The sequence below is a fragment of the Brassica napus genome, chromosome A2 (genome assembly GCF_020379485.1).
Source record: "Brassica napus cultivar Da-Ae chromosome A2, Da-Ae, whole genome shotgun sequence".
In the NCBI taxonomy this organism is placed as follows: domain Eukaryota; kingdom Viridiplantae; phylum Streptophyta; class Magnoliopsida; order Brassicales; family Brassicaceae; genus Brassica; species Brassica napus.
This window is the reverse complement of record NC_063435.1, coordinates 2,872,078-2,895,259: the sequence shown is the minus strand read 5'-3', so window position 1 is coordinate 2,895,259 and position 23,182 is coordinate 2,872,078. Positions and strand designations below refer to the sequence as shown.

The 23,182-nt window shown below is 37.4% G+C and overlaps 3 protein-coding genes and 1 pseudogene across 3 annotated transcripts; 1 reads left to right on the top strand and 3 right to left on the bottom strand.

The window, feature by feature from the left end:
• Positions 1-439: 439 nt before the first annotated feature.
• On the bottom strand, positions 440-5,931 carry LOC106431481 (annotated as a pseudogene).
• Positions 5,932-8,757: 2,826 nt separating this feature from the next.
• BNAANNG08720D lies at positions 8,758-9,756 on the bottom strand. Its single transcript, XM_013872256.3, has 2 exons — positions 9,514-9,756; positions 8,758-9,110 (listed from the first exon to the last, which is right to left on the bottom strand). The coding sequence occupies exons 1-2, from the start codon at positions 9,680-9,682 to the stop codon at positions 9,049-9,051; spliced, it is 231 nt and encodes a 76-aa protein (XP_013727710.1). The 5' UTR covers positions 9,683-9,756; the 3' UTR covers positions 8,758-9,048.
• A 2-nt stretch (positions 9,757-9,758) lies between these two features.
• On the top strand, positions 9,759-11,922 carry LOC106383498 (ATP-dependent (S)-NAD(P)H-hydrate dehydratase-like). The gene is made up of 11 exons (XM_048749468.1): positions 9,759-10,004; positions 10,115-10,191; positions 10,260-10,369; positions 10,444-10,567; positions 10,641-10,703; positions 10,776-10,939; positions 11,076-11,137; positions 11,220-11,286; positions 11,374-11,424; positions 11,509-11,640; positions 11,728-11,922. Exons 1-11 carry the CDS (start codon positions 9,917-9,919, stop codon positions 11,753-11,755), a joined length of 966 nt encoding a protein of 321 aa, XP_048605425.1. The 5' UTR covers positions 9,759-9,916; the 3' UTR covers positions 11,756-11,922.
• A 72-nt stretch (positions 11,923-11,994) lies between these two features.
• Positions 11,995-14,660, bottom strand: LOC125575199 (stem-specific protein TSJT1-like). Its single transcript, XM_048749469.1, has 5 exons — positions 14,280-14,660; positions 12,719-12,959; positions 12,518-12,638; positions 12,324-12,433; positions 11,995-12,224 (listed from the first exon to the last, which is right to left on the bottom strand). Exons 1-5 carry the CDS (start codon positions 14,480-14,482, stop codon positions 12,195-12,197), a joined length of 705 nt encoding a protein of 234 aa, XP_048605426.1. The 5' UTR covers positions 14,483-14,660; the 3' UTR covers positions 11,995-12,194.
• Positions 14,661-23,182: the final 8,522 nt, after the last annotated feature.

The window sequence follows — 23,182 nt, the reverse complement described above, 5'->3', positions numbered from 1 at the left end:
AAAAGAACAAAAACTAAGGAAATCTTTGTCATGGGTCTTATGGCTGTGAGATCCTAAAACAGCCACATCTAAAGACAGCTTGTGGTGGGCAATTGAGGAAATGGACAATACACAATTTGGATTTTGTAGAGATAGAGAATCTCTATATATGATATGGTTTGAGGATAGTGTTTTGAGTGAAAGTAGGGTCACACGCCTATCCTACTAGATGATAGTTCATATAAACTATTTCCCAAGGCAAGCTTGATGGTCTATATGGTATATGTACACAGTTATCTGTTTTATCATTCACTTTCCGAGTAAAAGTAATCATGGAATTCATATCATATCACCTACGTTAAACTCTTATAGACGCAAAGAAAAAGAAGAAGGCAGAAACGTATCAAGATGGAAAACTGTTTTGATTGTCATAAGCCTTTGTTGTTTGCTTTTAGTGGCATGTTGTTAACTGATGAAATCACTCAAATCTTTGAAGGTAATGAGATGTATTTTACAAGTTGTAAATTACAACCAAATATGCTTTATAACGTAATGAGTAATTACATATCCCCACCCAAAGTAACCTAATCACCTTATCAAACTACAAGAGCAAGAAGATGTTGTTTACCAAAAGATGTTATCTGAATCGCCATTGTTTGATCTTGACTAACCTTCTTGCTTTAGGAAAAGCGCACAAAGAAGCTCATTCCACAAATCAGGAACTCCATGGAGACACCAATGGATGCAGTCTTGCCTGTGGACTTGTGCAGGACCAGCGAAACCAGTGATTGGTGGCCATTAGTTTAACCATCTTTGAACTTTTCGAGTAGTAAAGAGACGACAAGACATCTTGAAGGAGTTTTGTATCTTCCCATGTCTCTCTGATGAAACCAGAGAGGCTCCAAAATCAGACCACGTGACATGAAAGAAAACTGGAGACTTAAGATTGATCGAAGAGTCATGTGTCTAGTTATGTGCAACAAACCTGAAATTCACGGGAGAAAATGCGCTAAGAAGACTTGTGTTTTGTTTGAATCAACCTCTTCTTGTATCCATGTCACAACAGTCTTTATAGCTCGTCGACGTCTATAGGAGGCATTTTCATCGTCACTTTTGCTCCTTCCTTAAAGTCACAACCTCTGCAGGAACAATCCAAGACTGGTCAGGGAACTGATTGGCCCAAAGTTAGAGCTTCTAACAGACCATAGACTAGATTTAAGAAGCAATGACTAAGAACACAGAGGGCCTACTCATACAGGAAACACACTATTCGGAAACAAACTGAAGGAGGAAATAGTATTCAGAAAAACACTCTAAAATGCCCAGTCATCTTCTCAATGCATTAGCGTGGTGAAAGTGTTGTGATTGGTGATCCGCAGAATCATCCATTACTGTGAATGACTAAACTAATCATATGCGTTTCTGCACAATCATTATCTATCTTTCCTGGTCCTCGTCTCTACATCCTCATCACGTCCAGATTCCTCACCTTCAGTTTCATTATGCCCATAGAACTTCGTCTTCACTTTCTTTTCCGTCAAGAATACAATGAGGGACCTCCAAAAGTCGTACACCACAGCCTTTAACCCTCCATTTTTTATAAAAGACTTCGAACTGAAACACAAGCTTGCTGAAAGTGGTGTCTTCGCCTTCAGGGAAATCATGGTTTAGACAGAAAGAAGACGGTCTGCATATCCATATAGATCCTGGTTCATATGGCGCATGTTTGATCCATATGAGACAGTGAGGCCATTCTGTTCACCGCTACAAGACACCCTCATCAATGAATTCTCATCCTCTTCATAGTTATCAAAGAGTTCCTGGATGATCCAAGACACACCCTCTTAATTATCAACGTCATAGTCTCCTGAAAGCAAGATGCAAGCTCTGAATCTGAAGGACGGAAGAAGAGACCTTGGAGTCATATTGATCGTTAGGGATCCTGAAGTAGTTTGGTGAGTGAAGTGTGCAGGCACTTCCACATCTTGTACGACCGCAGATTCGCAATCTGATGTCTGGAGGAACCTTTTCGTTTCTTGATTCAGGTTGAGACAGTCAGAACCTTCACCATCATCATCACTTTACCATCATTTATCATCATCTATATTTACGTCAGGAATACAAAGAGGGACCTCCTCCAAAAGTCGTACACCGCAGCCTTCTACCTTCCAGGCTTTACTATGGACTATGAACACAAAAGAAAGCTCGCTGAAAGTGGTTTCTTCGGCTTCAGGGCAATCATGGTTTAGAGAGAAAGAATCTTCAAATATATGCAAATGCCTTCGAAATACGCGTACACGTGTCATCTGGATCTCGTCTGATACATAGTGGACAGTGTGGCCATTTTGTTTACCCCTGACGCGATAAGACATACCACTCAATGAATCATCACCCTCTTCATCATAGCCATCATTGTAAGATGGATTATCACGCTCTTCATCATATGACAGCAAGATGCAAGCTCTGAATCTGAAGGATGAAGGAAGAGGTCTTGGAGGCAAATTGATCGTTAGAGAACGTGAAGTAGCTCGGTGAGGGTAGTTTACAGGCATTTCTTCACCAGGTAAGAACGCATATTTGCAAGCTGATGTCTCGATGAGATTTCTTGCTTCTGGATTCAGTTTGTAGCAGTTGGCAAAGTTTAGGCAAATATTTGGATTAAGAAAAGGAGATCTTATGCTCCTCAAGGATTCACAATTATCTGCATCTATAAATTGAAGGGAACTTGGAAGCCCTGGAAGTTCGTCGAGCATGACGCATCCTCCGACGGTAAGCCTACTTAGTCCTGAGAGATATCCGATGCAATTTGGAATAGTTTCCAAACCACCACCCACGAACTCTAATGATATAGGAGATGTAAGAGCCTTCTCAGGTAGACACTTCGGAAAAATGTCGCAAACATCGTAGTCTGATCGTAATGTCCAACCCCGCTCAAAGGCAGGCCCCCACTTGATTATTACTTCAAATAAGTCAGTACCATATCGATCAATATAATCAAGGTGACCAAAATCATCTAAACTCAGACATAGAGACACGAGATTCTCCAACTTGGAAATGTTTGGAGATATAGTTTTCAGCTTCTTGCATCCATACATAATTAGTTTACGCAGACGAGACAGATTCCCGATCCATGACGGAACCTCTTCTATCTCTGTACCGCACAACACCAACTCTACAATGCTGTCTGGAACGTCTGGGAACTCCTTGAGGTTTGTACACCCAGACATATCCAATTTATAAAGACAAGACCAAATTCTCATTAATGATGGCACTTCCTCTATCGGAGTATAGCTCAGCTTGAGTTCCTTCAAACTCGAACAACCATTGAGTTTTTCCAAACTTGAGCAACCACTGATTTCTTTCAAACTTCCGGAATTCTCGCAGTTACTGAGATTTCATTCCTCGAGATTGATTAACCTGCCTATAGAAGAGGGGAGCTCCTTCAAAAGCAAGCAACCCTTAAGTTTGCAGATTCTAAGCTTAGTGGCATTGCTAATAGAGCTTGTGAGCTCTAACAAACTTTTGCATTCACTGAGATCTAATTCCTCGAGACTTGTTGCTTTTGAGAGATCTGGAATCTCTTTAAGATACTTAGAGAAACTCAAATCCATCCGCTTGAGGCATTGGAGAGGCTATACAGAAAAAAAAAGACAAAGAAATAATATGAGTTAGAATTGACTGTGTTCAAAAAAAAAAAAAGAAAAAAAAAAGAAAGAGAATTGACTAATCGCAATACAATACAATAAATATTTTTACTTTGATTCCCTCCCAAAGCTTCTCAAATTTGTTACTTCGCATGATTAGTTCGACAAGAAACTTGCCAGAGAACTTGGAAGGCCAAAATATCAATGGACAGTCGTTCCAATCTATCAATCTGAGTTTGTCGGGAAGACAGTTGAGGCCTTCGGGTATGCGTACTTTATCAGATTCGACTTTTAGAAACTGGAGATTATTCATCCCATCGAAAGCGCTTTTACTTGTTTGGATTTCCTCCCCATTTGAATAAATTAACTGTATGCCTAGAACAGTTCCAGTACCCTAAGAAGAGATTATTCAAAAAGAACTAATAACTCTCCGCTTACAAACCCATGGAAATAGAAATACTGCAGATGTTAAGAAAAAATAAGAAACTTACAGTATTTTCTTCAAGTACATCAGAAATATCCTTGGTATCCATCAAGAACTGTCGCTTTCCAGGCTCCTCCAAACACTGTTTCTTGACAATTTCTCTTGCCATTTTTTGCAGTAACCTATGCATCCTTACGGATCCTTCTTCTATATATATAAGAGATTTATAAGCTAAGACTTGAAGCCCATGGTTGACGTCCAAACTGCTTTTTTCAAGAAGTCTCTTCAAACGATCAACCGTTAAGAAATAAGGGAACTTGGAAAAGAAACAAGCACAATGCAGAAAAAGAGCTTTATCTTTATCACTTAAACCGTCGTAGCTAAGTCTTAGAGTTGATTCAATTTCTCTGTCAAGGCTAGACTTGAGCCTTGGTAGTGCGTCTATCCACTCCTCCCTGGACATTCCTCGCAGATACGATCCCATGACTCTCAAGCCTAGAGGAAGATCCCCAGCAAGTCCAGTAACTTCCCAAGCAAGACTTTCAAAACCATAATCCGGAGATTTCTGACCGAAAGCATAATGGCAGAAGATCTGAAGAGACTCATTTCTGATTGGAAATTTCATCTCGTAGATATGATCGATCCCCAATCTGAGTGTCTTGAGAAGTTTTCTATCTTCAGTTGTAATGATAATAATACTTCTGGGACCAAACCATCCACGCTGGCTTGTAATTTCCTCTAGTTGCCACCAGCTATCCACTTCATCAAGAACAACCAACACCTTTTTGTCACTCAGCATTTGTTGAGCCGCTCCTAAGTGACGAACCTCAATTTCCTTTTGGTTGAATAGTTGAGACAACAAATTTTTATGCAAACACAACTTCAACTGATAGTCGTTACCACAAGGCTTCTCATAACTTCCTCTGATGTTCTCCAGAAAAGTGTTGAATGGAAAACAAGGAGAGAGTTGGTTGTATAAAACTCTGGCGGTGGTCGTCTTCCCAATCCCAGCAGGACCCACAAGCGCAATGACCTTAACTTCTTCTGACTGTAGGATCAACTTTGATTTTATCTCTTTGGCTTGAGCTCCTACGCCTACAAAGTCATCAAAGTCCTTTGATGGTGTAAAACCCAACACAGCCATGACATCTGAGGCTACTTTGTTGATCAAATCAGCTTCACTGTCACTAACAAAAACAGAGGCCACTCACTAAAACAGTAATCATGATAAGTAGCTACACAAGTGGAAGTAAAAGTGAACGAACCAGTTGCTAGAGTGATAACCAGCTATACCCGCAACATCCTTCAAAGCTTGCCTCCATTCCTGCTTCACCTCTTCTGTTTTTCCCACACAGGTCTCATCAAAGGCTTTTCCGAAATCTCCGGTCTGTTTCCTCACATGAGATGGATCCACTTCATAGAAAATGGTCATCACTGTTTGTTGATCCTGTTCCCTGAACTTCATGATTTCCACCAACTCATCCAAACACCAGCTTGAAGAAGCATAGTTACGGGAGAGCAAGACAACAGCAACCCTTGATTGTCTGATCGCTCCTACAAGCACTGGACCGACAGATTCACCTCGCTTGATCTCGTTATCAACGAAAGGTATGATTCCCTTGCTTTTGAGCTCTTTCAGAACGTGACTAAGAAAGCCTTTGCGCACGTCTTCTCCACGGAAGCTCAGGAAGACGTGATACAGCCAGCTGCGAGACAGAGATGAAGAAGAAGCCATGGATAACATCACGAAGAAAATGATCACTAAGTTTTCAGATAGAAAGAAGAAATAACATCGGAAAAGAGTAAAGAGGCGTAAATTGATAAGGAAACAGTAGGAAACAGCCAAGTCAAGTCAAGAAACGTATTCTTATACAAATTATTTGTACTAGGATTTGGCCCGCCCTACGGGCGGGTTATTTACCAAAATAACTACATAAATATATATATATATATATTTTATCAATTTTAATGAGTATTTTAAGATGTTTGGCTTATTTTTTTTTAAAAAATGATATTAATATTCACCTTGCAGGTTTTGTTATTTTTTTTTATAAAACATGTTCACAAATACATGATAGTTTCATATGTTTTAGTGTTTACTTACTTTAATTATGATAGTTATGATAGTAAGCATAATGTAGATTCAGTATAAAACCTGGATTACATTTTCGTTTTTATACATTTTTTTCTTGAATACACTAATAATTTATTTTCCAATGTGCAAGCAGAATACATACCAACTATAGAGGTTCAACTACTTTAAATTACAATTATAATACAAAATTCCAGTTAAATATGTAGCTAAAATACTTAAAATTACAATTATATATTTGAATATATTATTTATTTTTGGATAATTGTGTTGTTTTGGTTGAATTGTTAGTTGGTATATCTCCATCTTGTTGTATCTAACCTATCATTCGTTTTATTTTTGTTGAAAACTTGAATGTTAGTAAAAGTTCTGAATTATTTTTTACTTGTATTAAAGTTTTTTTGTGTTATGCGAGGAATATTAGTTTTTATGAAAAAATTGTGAACATTATTATAAGACATTAATGCTTATATTGTAAATCAATTGTGCAGTTGCTTATTGTAGATAAGCTCTTGTTCTTTGTTTTGGTCAGTAGTACTCGGCTTATGGATACGGTAGTTTTGGAGCAGGGAGACTATGTTATAGGCAATGTGTTTTTTTTACCTTTGTAGTTGAGTTATATTGATAATTTACTTGCGGTTGTTTTCTATTTTTTTAATTGTAATTTTCCTTACAAATTAGAGGGAATTTTTCTTTTCACATGGGTCATATGACCACCCTAGTGAACGAATAAAATCCAGTAAACGCAGTTTTAAGTTTTAAGTTATGATTTGTGTGGCTGGGAAACTTATTAACCTGAAGGCTCTAAAGGTATATGCCGAGGATCTCTTCGACGTTTTCAGTGGTTTCTTAAAAAAATATCAAAGAAGAGACTATAGCCTGGTTTGTTCACGAAGTGTTGTTATTCCTTTTATTTTTTTTTTTAATCTTGTTTATTCAACGAATTGTTATTCCTTCGTTTAGTTGCTCCTTATTCCTCTTATACTTTGTTATATCATTCGTAATGATTACTAAGGAATATGGCTAGTGATTGATCTAAGTCTTTGACTTTCAAATTTGATAAAGAAAATACATTTACTGGTAGGCCAAAGTTAGTCATTTGTGACACTTCCAATAGATATTAGAACCAAATAGTATTTGATTATGACAATAAATGTATGACTGATTAGCAGTCAAACCAACCTCATATTTGATTAAGTAGGAAATATGCTTATATTTAAAGTAAATTGCCTGGGAGACGTAGGAGAAACTAAATAAATTCAAAAGGAGATTGTATCCTCTTGAAGCTAACCGCTGTGTGCCTTCTTAGATGCATTGCTACTTGGTGGGAGCAGTCTTAGTGGATGTATAGCCACCGGGTCCACATATGGCTCATTAGCATTGTGGGCATGTCCAAGACTCAGCGTGGATGTAAGTGAAGTTGCTCTGTGTATATTGTCTCCGTGTCCGTTGCTTCCCTGATTTCACAGAAACAGACATGGTTAAATCCTAGGTAAAATAATGATGTTGTGGGCAGTGTTCTAGAAAACTCACACCATCACCAAAGTCTGGGATTGGACGAAGCTGACGTTCATTGAAGATTCAGAAAATAATAATGGTCTGACGCTTTGAAGTTAAATGAATGGTGTCAACCGGAACTGAAATCGTATAAGTGATGCCCACAACATCGGAAACATCAGAGATGAACGGGGAGCTTGCTTTCCCGTGGTTCTCAACATTTGTATGGTTGTACACTATATCGCGATTACCTGTTTTAAATTTGAAAGAATGAACATCACACAATAGTTTATTTATGCAAAGTTTTAGAGCTGTACGCTTACCAATAGATGCTTTGTTTCGGCGGCTTATCAACTTTGTCATTACATGCCTCCCAAAACCTCAACAAACGGACTTCAGCGACGTTGATGCAGCGGCCGGCTTTCCAATCGATGATGAAAACGAAGGAGGTTGCCATCGCTGATTAGTGATTCTCTAAGGATTATAATGTTTGAGAGGGAGCAAGTGATGCATATCAACGAAGCTTGCTCTCATATTTATAGGTCTAGATTCACTAAACATGGAGGAAGAAGGGGTTGTCATGAATGCGGCGTAGTGGAGGTTGTGGTCTCTGGATCAACCCCAAACCGTTACGCCATTGACTGGCCAGAGGGGTGGTGAACATAAAACGTCACAGCAATAACGACACCGTCGAGAGACGTAGGGAAGGAGCGAGCAGGTTAGAGATGATGGATTAGTTTCAGGTGGGTGGCCTGTTAATTCATTAAGCCACCTCTTATCAGAGAAAGAGAATCGACAAAGGGACGGCGCTTAGGGTTAGGGATGATGAAACGGGATCCATAAAGCGATATAACCCGAACGTCTCTTATCATATTAACATATTGGGCTGGGAAATGGTTTAAATGGACTGGGCAACTAACTTAATTTTTTTTTTCCAAGCCCAGTCCGGGATAACATGGCACTTTTATTGGCTAGGAATATTTGTGCCTATGTGGTAGTGCTTAGAGAGCTCCAATTTAGCTGCTTTTATATAGTAGGATTCAGTGCATAGTGGAAACTAAAAGTGATAATTGTATGGATTTAGGAAAATAAGGAAAAGGTTCTTTGAGAATAAAACAAAATTGAACAGAATAATAGTGTAATGATTACTAAGAAAAAACGTAACTGTAGTTTAACTTTACAATCTTCATGGTTTGCTTCAGATTAAGCCATTATCGTAAAGAACAGAGATTGTGTACCGTTGCTGTTCTTACAAGTCATTCAATTTAAAAGCAGCATAAAAAAATTTAGAGAAATTATACTATACTTGGGGTAAAACTGAGTGAATGACGGTTACAGAATGATCTGAGATCAAGAAAACAAAAGAAGCAACAAGGTTTCTTCCTTGCTTGCACATTCATAGGTTCTGTCATCTACTTTTTCTCCTCCCACCCCTCGATATTGTTATTATCCCATCTCCCTTCTTCTTGACCATCTACAAGAACAGAAAAGTAAGAAATTGTAAACAATCAAAGTTCTAAGTTAGAGCTTCTAAACAGACACCATGGATTACATTTAAGACGCAGTGACTGACTAAGAACACAAAGGGCTCACTCATCCAAGGAAACAAACTGAAGGGAGAAAGTATATTCAGAAGAAGACATTGAAGGGGCATCAACTAACTATCAATTTTCAAAAAACTAAGACCTTGACAAGCATCAACTAACTATCAATCAACCATTCACTTGAATCCGACTTGGAGCATCATGAGATTGTTCTAGAGACATTGCAGGGGGCATCAACTCACTATCAATCATTCACGGCATAATAGATCTATCTCTGATTACACACTAACGCAAACGAAAGAATCGAGCTTTGAGAGAAAGTGAATACAAGACCTTGTTCTTGTTGGTGCTGAGAAGCTTGAGATTGAACAGATCGTTCGTATTGTTCAGCCTTCTCAAGGAAAGGCTTGTATCCAAGCTCCAGCGACATGTACCCGAACGCCAATGATCCCAAAACCACCACCGATGATCGAATCGCGTTGTCCATCGCCGTCCTCTTCATCCTCCTTCCCCTCTCTCTCGCTCTCTCCAACTCTCAGTGTTTTCTTTCTTTCCCTAAAATAATAATTAAAAAAAAAAAAAAGTAAAACCCACCAAATCAAACAGAGGGTTCCTCTCTCTCTCTGCTCTATCGAAGCGGTTGAGTTCTCTTTTCAACTGTGCTCAGAAGACAACAGTTCTTGGTACGAACGCTTTGTGGCTCAAAGTTCCATTCTCCCCCAAGCTCATCAGATCAATGAGCTCCACATCGGAGGCGGACGCAGAGAGTGTTCTGAGACTCGTGACGCCATCTCTCGACCTTAAACGACACAAAGGCCAAGCTGGTTAGAAACTTACCTTCATCTCTTTTTATTTATGAATCAAATTTGAAATTACAAAGTTTGAGTCTTTTTATGTTAAAGCTCATGTTTTTGTAAATTGATCTTGTGTTTAGGGAAGATAGCTGTGATCGGAGGCTGTCGTGAATACACTGGAGCTCCTTACTTCGCCGCCATTTCTGCTTTAAAGATCGTTAGTAGTTTCGTTTCTATTAGCCCCATGACAGATTCTTTAGACTCATCTTTTGGTCTTGTCCGTAGGGTGCTGATTTGTCTCATGTCTTCTGCACTAAAGACGCAGCTCCTGTTATAAAGAGTTATAGTCCTGAGCTTATAGTTCACCCTGTTCTTGAAGAATCTTACACCATCAGGTGAATATTCCCAGTCCACACATTTGTTTGCTATTAAGTGAATTTCATGATCTCAATGTTTTGTTATGATGTAGTGACTTCAGTGAGGAAGAGAGGAAACAAGTTCAGGAGAGAGTGGTTGGAGAAGTTGATAAATGGATGGAAAGATTTGATTGTCTTGTGATTGGTCCTGGCTTGGGAAGGGATCCTTTTCTCCTGGTACAGATTCATTCTCATCACATTATGTAATTTGAGTTTTTAATGGTTTGACTTGACGACTCTGTGTTTCCAGGAATGTGTGAGTGAAATCATGCTTCTTGCCAGAAAGTTCAATGTTCCTTTTCTTGTAGATGGGGTAAGCAGTTACATAGACCTTAAAGATTGGATCAATCTCTTCTCTTCCTTGTTTAATATTACGATTCTGCAGGATGGGCTGTTTCTTGTAACAAATTCCATTGATCTTGTCAGTAGCTATCCGCTTGCTGTCTTGACTCCGAATGTGAACGAGTATAAGCGTTTGGTTCAGAGAGTGCTGAACTGTGAAGTAGATGAAGAGAATGCTGAAGATCAACTACGTTCCTTGGCCAAGCAGTAAGTACAAAACTCAGTTTAGAAGTATCCAACCAAATGCCATGTAGTTAGAAGTATTTCCACACAGACCTAGGCTGAACTGATGACTTTCAGAACTAAATCTGGTGTAATGATATTAGACGCATGTGTCATTCAGGATTGGTGGCGTAACGATTCTGAGGAAAGGCAAGTCTGATCTTATAAGCAATGGGGAGATAGGTGAGTGACTTTTTCTCTTATCCTCTCTCTATGTTAGAAATATTTTGAGAATGTCAAGTGTGGTTACGTCTATTTCTTGCAGTAAAATCAGTGAGCATATATGGTTCTCCAAGGCGATGTGGTGGACAAGGTGATATCCTCTCTGGGAGGTGAGTTCACTATTCTTTGATCTAAAATCATCAGATTGCTCTTGTGTAGCCACTAATAGTCTTCTACATGTGTTTGGTTTCATCTAGTGTTGCAGTGTTTTTGTCATGGTCGCAACAGCTTATATCAGGTCATGAAAGGTTGTTAGATTTCTCCTTCATCATATGTTTTATTGAGATTTTTTTTTTCTCATTTTGTTTTTGACGCTCTCTGAAAATTTTCAGTCTCTCGGAGAATCCAGCCATATTGGGATGCATAGCTGCATCTGGACTGCTGAGGAAGGCTGCATCTCTGGCTTTTACAAAACATAAGAGATCAACTCTCACAAGCGACATTATTGGTTGTTTAGGGGAGAGGTATTGATTTTTTAAGTACTGAAGCTTCTTCATCAGAGAATCCACGAAGCATTTTTTTGGCATTTATATATTTGCTTCTTTCTACAGTTTGGAGGATATCTGCCCTGCATCTTAATCTGCAGAACACTAGAGTTGGTCTTGCCTTCCACTACACCTTAATGTCTGTGAGAAACTTCAAAAGATGTTCCTGTTCTCTTTTGTCTCAGTATTGTTCTTCTCAGTGACTGTTGTGATTATGAAATAGAGATTACTACTCAATAATAAGGATCCATTCTATGCCAATCTCAGTATAACTTCATACATATCCATGTCTGAGAATTGCGGGATTTACGAGAGAAACAGGAGATGCAAACATTAAGAGAAGGTTAATTTATTGGGATGCAGACACTAAAAACACCAGAAGAGACAGACATTGGCTGTACAAAGAAACAAAAGACAAAGGAGAGATACAACACTAAACACACCATCACCAACCATTGATAGCTTTAACGAACTCATAGGACAGCTTGTTTTTTCTACATCATTATTTCATTTTGCTGTTAGAGTTCTCATTCTCAATCTGCAAGAACAGTTGCTCCTTCCACCTGTGTGTTCCACCACCATTGTTTGTGTTATGAGCATTCTTAAAAATGTTGGAAAAAAAAAACTAGATATGATTTGTTCTTGGAGAATCAATCAATCACCTTGAAGGTAGCTCCCCAAATTTCTTCCTCTTTAGCAGGAATGGCAGTGATCTTGTTCTTAGGGTTCTCAAAGCTCCTAAGCCCACCTAACGCAGTCGAGTAGAAACAGCCTGCAACACAGACAATTATTCAGATCGCTCTTAATATAGCTTGCAGTGTCTTAAAATCTTGAACTTAAAAAATGAAAAACCAACCTTGAGGGAAAGAAGCAAGTGATTTCCCACAAGCACCTTTTAGCAAGTCAAGATCATCAGCAAATGCCACATATCCATCAGCTGTTATCCCCCAATACAATGGTACCTTACCAACTTGGTCCTGCAGGAAATTTAAAACCAGAGTTTTACCGCCAAACTCAATCTACCTCACAGTAAAAGAGGGGGTTAAAATGAACTTACAGAGGCTACAAACAGAGTGGAGGTTGATTTATCAAAGACCACAAAGGCGAAATCGCCACTTAGGTGAGACACTACGTGGTTAGCCGGGTAAGGAGCTCTGTCACGGAGAGTCTTGTAAGCCTCGATGACCAAGAGAACCTCGTTTGCATTCTTTGCAAGCCCATATTGCTGCTTCAAGCTTCCTAGGTTGTCAAGCGAGCCTTGGAACAAACAGAATATCTCATCTTTAGCCCCAAATGACCTGCATAAATTCGAAAAAAAACCATCTTTAAGACAAGCATAATAAGCCTATATATTATATCCACAGAGTTCAAATTAACTCAATTTGAGATCTCTAGAGGAGCAAAACAAAGGTTTAGACTTTTAAATCCTTTTGATCAAAAGTACTAAGAATGTCAGGCATGATAATAATTCATAAGGCAATCAATAAATAATAGGGTTTGGTGGACCAATCAAAACAGCTTTTGTAGATTGGCCATACCATGTCACATCCAAAAATACATATTTCCCTTATGATTCTTTTAAGTATATAGATTTGTGGATGAATTTTGAGATATAATTTTTTTACCACATGGTGTCTGGTTGGTCATCCCCTCGGAGAAAATTTATTTTGTGGATAGTAAATAGTGATTGTACCACATCATTGGTATTTGACTACTTTTTTTTAAAAAAATAACTCATATAGTTATCTATTATCCGTTCATTAATGTGATTCATGCGCATGTAGACGTCTCTGTCTATGAACAAGGACCAAGTTTTGTCTAGTTTCAGTTTTGTGGTTAATGACTTCCAAATAGAATCCAAGTCTCTGTGACATGAACAATTCAGTTATGAGTCATGAGAAGCTTGTGAATCATCTTTGGTGATCTACACAGCTTCTGAGACGTGTTCTTGTGTTCCACCGACAAGTCGAGTACTATTTTTTATTTATTTTAAGGTATCTAATTTTTTTGGATCTCCCAATATTATATTTTTAGGTCATGAAAATAACATGTAAATACGTTACTTGATTTTGATTATGTGATGACTACATAAAGATTGAAAGAACTACCAATTGGAATCTTTACTTTGAATAAATATTCAGATATTTTAAAACTTTAGTTTTCCAATAAGTTACCTATGCTGTATATGCATATTTATCAAAATAATATATTAGATACAATATTTGGACTTTCATTATTGTTTGGGACCATGTACCACACCACACCACAAACACGTCACCCTTAAAATAATCCCATTATGTCGATCAGAATCTAGACTTTTATACAAAACAAAATTATCTACACCATTAAATATAGTCAGTGATTTTTACCAATCTTCTCTTCTGTGTGATTTTAGATAAGAAAATAGGACGAAATAGGGTTCAATTGGTCGATACATGCAACATGAACCCCTACTTTGTTGTCTTTTTATTATTGTCTTTTTGTAGTGATTTTTTTAAAGAAAGTAATTAATTTTAAACTCGATGAAACTAAAACGCTCGACGATGATTTCAGTACTGGAATCATCATGAAGCTGATTCCAACGAGAAAATAATATAAGTAAATCGCCCGCAACTCACCTTGGCCGGAGAGGACTCTCTTTGTGGTGGGTGTACGCAAGCTGCACATAGTCACCGACTTGTACGGACACAGCGGATGGGTTTTTCTGGACGAACTTGTTAACTAGAGTCGCCCCGGTTGTCTTTGGAGACGGAGTTCGGCTGCCGGCTGCAACCAGCTCTTCCGGTAGCGATACTATAGCTCCGCTGAAAATTCCCAACATCTTCTACTTCCACCGATGATAATAACTACTTGCTGAATCTTTGAGTTCTCTCTTTGTTTGAGATTATATGGGACAATGGATATGGGAGGTTGAGACAAATGAGAGAGATGGTGTTTATTTAATATAGGAGGCTGACGAATGATATGGTGGCATCTTCGTCATTTCAAGTTTTCTGAATCTTTTTTATTGATTCTTTGTTTTTTAGTTCTTAGTTTAATACACTGAAAATAACGTATTGACGTGTATACGTATGGAAGTGACGCACAAATACGTAAGTACCACACGGAAGAGATGGAATCATTCTTGAGCGTTAGATTCTAGTTTTTGTCGGGACCTATGTTGCCTTTGTGGTCTCTTGTCTTATCCATCTCCTTTTCATATACGTAGTTATTGAAAATTTCTCCAACTATATAACCTTTTTTATTTAATTATTGTGAATATTACTGTTTAGAAGATCACTAAGTTACAATTTCTAAATTTAAATTACTGTAATTTTTTTTTGAGATTATCTGGAATTTATTTATTTGTTTATTTGCAAAATAACTTTATTAAATTTAACTCGGTTTCTTTTTTTTTTTGATAAAACTTTTTTTTGATAAAATGTTAAGAAAAAATATCATAGGATACGACGTTGTTTCCATTTTTAAGCTACCATACACTTTTCGTATATAAGAAAATGATAACATCCACTTACAAGTTACAACTTTCTCTTCCATTTTCTTCGCCTTATTTTCTTACATTTTAATAGGAAAACCAGCAAAAAATCATAATGAAACTAAATGTATGTAACTGGTAAAATGTAATAATATGCACAAACATATAATTATCCTTTTCTATAAAAATATAATATACTTTAGGACGAAATCTGACTATTTAAATCTAATCTTGTCGGGGAAAAGAAATATGTCATATTAATTAAATCAAGTGATGTATCACCATATTTATCTTCTTTTTACGCTTTTTACTAATACGATTCCATTGAAATCACCAACCATCACCAGGATATTTAAACTGGTCTTGGTATGATGCAAAACCTCTTTTTGGTTTAAATCAGATCAGATCGTTTTATAAGCCAATAAATTAGGAGCAATGTAGAATTTATGTTCTGAAAACAACTTGAACCTAATTTAAATGGACATGTATCATCATTGAATTTTGAAATATGATTGAAACTAGTAAGCTTAAGATTTTGAACGATAAAATTTAAACATCTTTAACAAATGAAATAAACACAGCTACGTGATCCATATTATCCGTGTCTTACTGTATAATTTCGTTCGCAAAAGAACTATTCAGTTCTCCTGTTTTAATTTATGGAGTAATAATTTTCGAGACATTATAAATTCATCAAAGATTCAAAACTCTGTGTTACATATGACATATCATTCAATAATTTGGAGCTTTTGTAATAATAATCAATCTTTCTTCCTTTTTGGGTCAATAGTTACAAATTTCTTATATTTTTAGTTTTAATTTTGTTTTTGAGAAAAAGGAATAAAAACATTATCAGAAAAGAATCTGAATCTGTGTTGACAAAAGAAATATAAAATATTAAGAATGTTAGAACAGTGGACGCCCATCGTTTTTGTTTTGGAGACTGGCCCACTGCTTTAGTAATTTTTCCCGGTGGATCAGGAAAAATAAAGAATAATAACCTACTTGACAATTCATGTGAGTGGTTTTGCAATCTTACTTCGATTTTGAATATGATATATTTGTTGCTTTCAAATTTAATGGTACATCGCTGAAATTTGAGATTTGATAGAAGCTAATAGATATACGAATATAAACCCAAACCTAAAAAATTTCATTTTCAAAAATTTTAAGACTTAAACTGATTGTTTTTTTTTTACTTTTATCTTATAAGTTCTAAACAAATCGATAACATAATAAAATATTTTTGATTATTTTTTAATTACGATAATTATCCGCGTAAGACAAATGAAAAATCAATACCAGACGATATTCAATCGTTATATGATATCATGGTTTACCATATCTATGGAAGTTGTACTAAAATCATCTTCACCTCTACTTCATAATTTATTCCAAAAGACAGTTGGAAATGGAGCATGAACAAAAAATAAAAGATTATTCTATAAATAATAGAATGATTTTTTTTTATTTTTTTTTCATACTCCATTTTTCTGTGTTCAAAAAAAAAGTTCATACTCCATTTTTTACTCCTTTTATAGAGTAAATATAGGAGCAAATGCTTCCCGCCTTCTATGTATTTTTCAACAAATATTTGCAAGTTGAAAATTTGATTCCAAAAAGACAATGGTGAGTTGATTGATCCACAAAGTTCGCTGTAAAACAAAGCACAACCTTATGCATTAGATGTTTGCGCAAATAACATTGTTAATACTATAGTAATTGTTTCCAAATTACGTAACCTAAAAATTAATCTTCAAATTAAGCCTACAATCGAATACAAATATAGGTGAGTTGCTGAAGATTTTTGACCATTGGTTAAGAAAATGACACATTCAAAAAAGGAAAACCCATAGAGCATAATAAAAGGTTTGGTGACAACAACCGAGAAATGTATAAAGATAAATAATAAATATATTTCTAACCAAGCTACCAAAGAAAACAATGTGGACTGACGAAATGTTGAATAAATCGTTCTTGTTACGTAGTATGTATCCTTGATTCAAATAGTTAAAAAAAAAAAAGAGTATCCTTGATTCAAGCTACAATGAACGCAAAGAAAATATCGATACTCAACCAAAAAAATAGGTTAAGCAATATATATACCCCATCTAAAGATCAAACCGGAAAATGTGTTTTTGTTTCCATAGTTTTGGTGACTAGCACAGATAACCTGCATAACAAGCTAACAACAGACTAGTGCACAAAAAGAAAAAGCTAACAACACATTAACCAGGCACTTATATCATATACGTAATTGCAATACTTTTTATAATGAAACAACATCTTTTTTATAAACTTAAACGTACCTTGTTTAATACTTGAGAACATACAATTCGTTTCCTCCTTTCAGTTAATCAATCGGTATACTAAACAAATTTCTTTAGGTCAACGTTTTTGAGCGTGAGCTGCACTATTTGACATTTTGAGTGGACAACTACTGTTTTATCTTGTTCAATGTCCACGAACGTGGATGATTAAATTAGTATCATACTACATATTTCTATGTAAATAGTTTGTTTTTTGACTTTTCTATCAGATTCAAGAAAACTTATATATAAGTATAAAGCGGATGAGAAACAAACGTTATCATTTTGTTTTATTGATGTTAACAAAATACACAATAATCATTTTCTATTTTCTATTTAAAAAGAAACTAAAAGCCCACTAGTAGTATTATTTTCTTACATCCTCGCAAGATAATAGAAGATAGAAAGAAATACCTGACCAATGGCAATCATGGACCTGGGAGTTATTGAAATCAACCTTATGATTGCAACTCAACAATCAAGAACTCAAACTCAAACTCTTTTATTAATCTCAAAGCTCTAGAAACAATTCTCAAAAACTAAAGCTTGTAATCTCACAAGTTATGCAACAAGATTTGCATCTCCTTATATACTACATATAAGATCCTAAACTCATTAGGTAATATATCTTGTAGATAACTCTCAATCCATCTTTATCCTAATCTCATTAGGATAACTTCTAACTCAAGTTAACTTAACTCCAAGCTTAGGTTCAACAATCTCCCCCTTAAGCTTGACATCCTCACTCTTCACATCTTGTACTCCAATGAAGTCTCTCATCTCTTTAAACTTAATCCTCCCAAGAACTTTAGTCAAAATGTCAGCCTTCTGCTCTTTTCCAGCTACATGGTTCACGGCTACAAGCCCTTCTTCAACACACTCTCTGATGAAATGAAACCGCTTATGTATATGCTTGCTTCTTCCATGAAAGACTGGATTCTTTGTCAAAGCAATTGCAGATTTGTTATCAATGCGGATCATTGCTTTCTCGGAATCCTTCACAATCTCTCCTAGAAGTTCTTGCAACCAAATAGCTTGTTTAGCAGCCTCTGTTGCTGCCATGAACTCAGCCTCACATGAAGAAAGGGCTACGATCTCCTGTTTAGTCGAACACCACGAGACCGGGCACTCGTTCAGATAAAAAATGTGCCCAGTAGTGCTTCTACCATCATCTGGATCCACATTGTAGCTACTATCACTATATCCCACAAGTCCTTTCTCATTCTCTCGCTTATAGAACAAACCGAGGGAGCAACTACCCCGTAGATACCTGAGAACCTGCTTCAAGGCGGCTGCGTGTGATTCCTTAGGTTGCTGCATATAACGGCTCAAGACACCTACGCTGTAAGCAAGATCCGGACGTGTGTGTATCAAGTAACGAAGACATCCAATGTTTCTTCTAAACTCCTTCTCATTAGTATCTTTTTCTTCTATCGCTTTAGACATCTTCAAACTAGGATCCATTGGTACTTGAGCTGCGTTACTCTCATGCATCCCTGCTTCTTCTAATATTTTAATCGCATACCTTTCTTGCTTTAACACAATACCAGCTGCAGACTGAATTACCTCAATCCCTAGGTAGTAGGTAAGCATTCCAAGATCAGTCATCTCGAATTTAGTCGCCATCTCAGTTTTAAAACATTGTATAACCTCCAACTTTGAACCAGTAACTAAGAGATCATCCACATAAACAGCTACCAAGAGATCTTCCCCATTCGTTTTCTTTCTGAACAACGACGGTTCTTTGGAACACTTTTCGAAGTTCAGCTCTTTTAGTATTGATTTTAGCTTGATGTTCCAAGCCCTTGGAGCCTGCTTTAAGCCATAGAGAGCTTTGTGTAACCTGTAAACCTTATCTTCACGTCCCTTAACCTTAAAGCCTTCAGGTTGTGAGACGTATACCTCTTCTAACAAATCTCCATGAAGAAACGCCGTCTTAACGTCCAGATGATGAATCTCCCAACCATTGGATGCTGCCAAAGCAATGATCACTCGAACAGTTTCTATTCTAGCAACAGGAGCGAAGACCTCTTCGTAGTCGATGCCATGACGCTGCACGTATCCTTTAGCCACAAGTCTGGCTTTGTACTTACTTATACTCCCATCTGCGTTGCGTTTCAGCTTAAAAACCCACTTTAATCCAATTGCTTTACTCCCCACAGGAAGTTCCACAAGCGTCCAAGTCTTATTCTTCTTTATAGAATTGATTTCATCCTCGCAGGCTTCTCTCCAGGCCATCTCGCCTTTTGCCTCATTCCAGTCCCAAGGTTCTTCGTTAACGAGAAGAAGAAGCCTTTCTGTCTCAACATCTTCAGACATCAAAACGTAGTCATCCAAATAACCTGGTCTTGTACTAATACGCGTTGATCTTCTCGGAATTGTCTCAGTGTCCTCTGTTTCCTCTGTTTCGCTATCACCGCGATCACTATCTTCCTCTACCTCATCGTCTTTGGTCTCCACTTTAACCACTTCTTCTTTTCCGTAACCAGGGAGTGTGAGTTCGAAACTTGCCTCACAAGTATCTTCTCCGTTTTTATTCCACCTCCAAGCTTTGTCTTCAGTAAAAATTACGTCTCGACTTACCACTGTCTTGCGCGTATTTGGATCGTACAGACGATATGCCTTGGAGCCTGGTTCAACTCCGAGGTGTACTAGCTCTCTAGACCTATCGTCAAGTTTCTTAAGATGTGGAGTGTCCTTCTTTGCGTAGCAGACACAGCCGAAAACTCGTAGATGCCTCACATTAGGCTTTCTCCCTTTAAGACATTCATATGGGCTTTGATCCTTTAGTGTACGAGTAGCAATCCTATTAATCAAATAAGTTGCGTGTCTCACAGCCTCACCCCACAAATAATCTGGAATCTTCATGTGTTTCATAATACTTCTGGTCATCTCCATTAAAGTCCTGTTCCGTCTCTCTACTACTCCATTCTGTTGAGGTGAGTATGGAGCTGTTAGATGACGATTGATCCCATTTTCATCACAGAAACTTCGAAAACCTTGAGACGTGAACTCTCCTCCCCTGTCTGTGCGCAAGGTTTTAATGGTGGCTCTGGTTTCTTTCTCAACAAGTCCTTTAAACCTTTTAAAGTGATCAAAAGCTTCACTCTTTTCCTTCAAGAGAATTGTCCACATGTATCTCGTGTGATCGTCGATCAAAACAAATATATATCTGTTTCCTCCCGCAGTTGAAGGTGAAATAGGCCCACAGAGATCACCGTGAATCAGTTCGAGAGCATGTGTGGCACGATAGTTCGTTGCCTGAGGAAACGAAGCTCTCGTTTGCTTCCCCATAAGACAGGATGTACACGTTTCCTTTTCAACACTGATCTTTGGCATGCCGGTGATCATCTCTTTGCTTATCATCGCTTTCATAGCATCCAGACCAACATGTCCGAGCCTTGCATGCCATAAGGTAGAATCACTAACCTTCTCGAGCTGTAAACACTTTGTACCTTCGACTTCCATTGTGACTTTGTATAGACGGTTTCTTGACCTCATTGACTTGACTAGCACGTTTCCCTCTCGATCACGAAGTGTTAGGTAGTCATCTCGCATTCTGACATCACAGCCTGATTCAGTAGCCTGACCCAGACTAATTATATTGCTTTTTAACTCTGGTATAAAGTAAACATCAGCCAAAGACTTTCGTTTCCCGTCTCTAGTAACAAACTGAATCGAGCCCTTCCCTTTGATGTCGATTCTAGAGTCATCACCGAACCGCACCTTCCCTGAAATATTCTCGTTTAGTGATGAAAAATAGCTTCGATTCCCTGTCATGTGGTTGCTAGCCCCATTGTCTAGATACCAAACATTATCAGTTCCTGATGAAGTCTCAAACTTGCTCGGTCTCACATTATCTTCATTTAGGTTAACCACCTCATGCATCATCAGCTCCTCAGCCTCGTGTGTACTATCATTCTCAGTTTCCTGTGTTTCTTGAAGTTTAAGTAACCGGTCTGGACAGTCGTAGACATAGTGACCGGTTTTATCACACCTAAAGCAGACAACCCGAGATGCATCTCTCCCTTGTGTCCAGTTAGTTCGTCCATTAAACCTTCCTCTTCCTCGTCCTCTATTGTTATAGCGACCACCTTGTCCTCTGCCCCTTCCGTAGCTTTCTTGTGGTCCTTTTCCTTCGCTGTTAGTATATAGAAGCTTTCCATGATCCTCTGGTTCGTCTTCTACCTTAATTCTCTCTTCATAGGCCTTTAGTCTTCCCACAATATCCTCAAAGGTTGTTGTGTTTAGATCAAGAACCTGTTCGAGTGCAGCTATGATATGGATGTAATTTTTCTTCGGAAGACTGCTCAAGAACTTCTTCACCAGTTTTGATTCTTCAAGGACTTCGCCCAGGGCTGAAGATTTTGAGGATATCTCCGCAAGTTTTCCAGAGAATTCATCTATGGTTTCAGTATCCTTCATCCTCATACGGTTAAACTCATCCATAAGCGTCTGTAACCTTGCCTCTCGGACCCTATCAGCTCCCACGTTTCTTGCCTTAATTGCTTCCCATACTTCTTTTGCACTTTTTAAGTTTCCAACTTGTAGAACTAGGGTTTCAGGAATTGATTGAAATAGGAATGCTTTAGCTATATCGCTTTTGTCGCCATCATCGGTTCCTGGTTCTATCGACTCCCAAACCTTATGCACTTTAAGCAAAACATTCATTCTCATGTTCCAAACTGTGTAGTTGGTGGTGGTGAGCATTGGACATTGAATAGCTGATGGACCAGTTGTCTTTGGTTTAAACGTTGTCACTGTTAAATCTGTCATGCTTCTCCTCTCTTCTTCTCGATCGGTTTGATTCCAATAAAGAAGCTCTGATACCACGTATTGAAATCAACCTTATGATTGCAACTCAACAATCAAGAACTCAAACTCAAACTCTTTTATTAATCTCAAAGCTCTAGAAACAATTCTCAAAAACTAAAGCTTGTAATCTCACAAGTTATGCAACATTTGCATCTCCTTATATACTACATATAAGATCCTAAACTCATTAGGTAATATATCTTGTAGATAACTCTCAATCCATCTTTATCCTAATCTCATTAGGATAACTTCTAACTCAAGTTAACTTAACTCCAAGCTTAGGTTCAACAGGAGTGGGAACTACAAAAGCTGAAAACAACTATGATATCGTTTTGCAAAATATTTATCTTTATACAAATTTCAAAAACTATTTAAAACAAGATAATTATCCTACATGAACATGACATATACAAGGTTTTCTTGGGGGGGGCCACATACGAAAATCCAATATGATAGCCGTGTTATTTTGGTGCTAGAAATCATATTTGATAGTAACCCAGCATGATAAATGGTAATTGTTCATAACTCACATGTGATCACTATATTATCTATTCACTACATCAGAAACCTCTGGATAATGCTTGTTAATGAAAATGATTTGTCCCGTACGGAAACTCATTGATTTAGGAGTTACAATAGCCAGATGCTAATTAATATTTGTGTGCATCTACGTGAACATGTTATGACTTTCTTTATGCGTAAACCTAAACACTACAACATAAACATTATATATTTATTAGGATATTATTTAAATCTATGTAAGTTTAAATTTAATAGCAATACTTTTTATTAGTGTCTAAGTAATAATATGACCAAAGAGAAAAAATACTGTTTGACCAAGGTATATATGTGATCAGATCAATCTTGTCATTATTGAACCTTATTAGTAAGAAAGAACTACTAGTACATAAACAAAAACAAT

Bases quoted from the DNA above. Each gene is read 5' to 3' on its own strand.
- BNAANNG08720D (XM_013872256.3), bottom strand. From the start codon at position 9,682: ATGAAGAGGACGGCGATGGACAACGCGATTCGATCATCGGTGGTGGTT. The intron at 9,111-9,513 runs GTCTTGTATTCA...CTGTTCTTGTAG, and splicing joins TCAGCACCAACAAGAACAAG to ATGGTCAAGAAGAAGGGAGA.
- LOC106383498 (XM_048749468.1), top strand. From the start codon at position 9,917: ATGAGCTCCACATCGGAGGCGGACGCAGAGAGTGTTCTGAGACTCGTG. The intron at 10,192-10,259 runs GTTAGTAGTTTC...TCTTGTCCGTAG, and splicing joins CCATTTCTGCTTTAAAGATC to GGTGCTGATTTGTCTCATGT. The intron at 11,425-11,508 runs GTTGTTAGATTT...GAAAATTTTCAG, and splicing joins CTTATATCAGGTCATGAAAG to TCTCTCGGAGAATCCAGCCA.
- LOC125575199 (XM_048749469.1), bottom strand. From the start codon at position 14,482: ATGTTGGGAATTTTCAGCGGAGCTATAGTATCGCTACCGGAAGAGCTG. The intron at 12,960-14,279 runs GTGAGTTGCGGG...GAATTTATGCAG, and splicing joins GAGAGTCCTCTCCGGCCAAG to GTCATTTGGGGCTAAAGATG. The intron at 12,639-12,718 runs GTAAGTTCATTT...AATTTCCTGCAG, and splicing joins CCACTCTGTTTGTAGCCTCT to GACCAAGTTGGTAAGGTACC.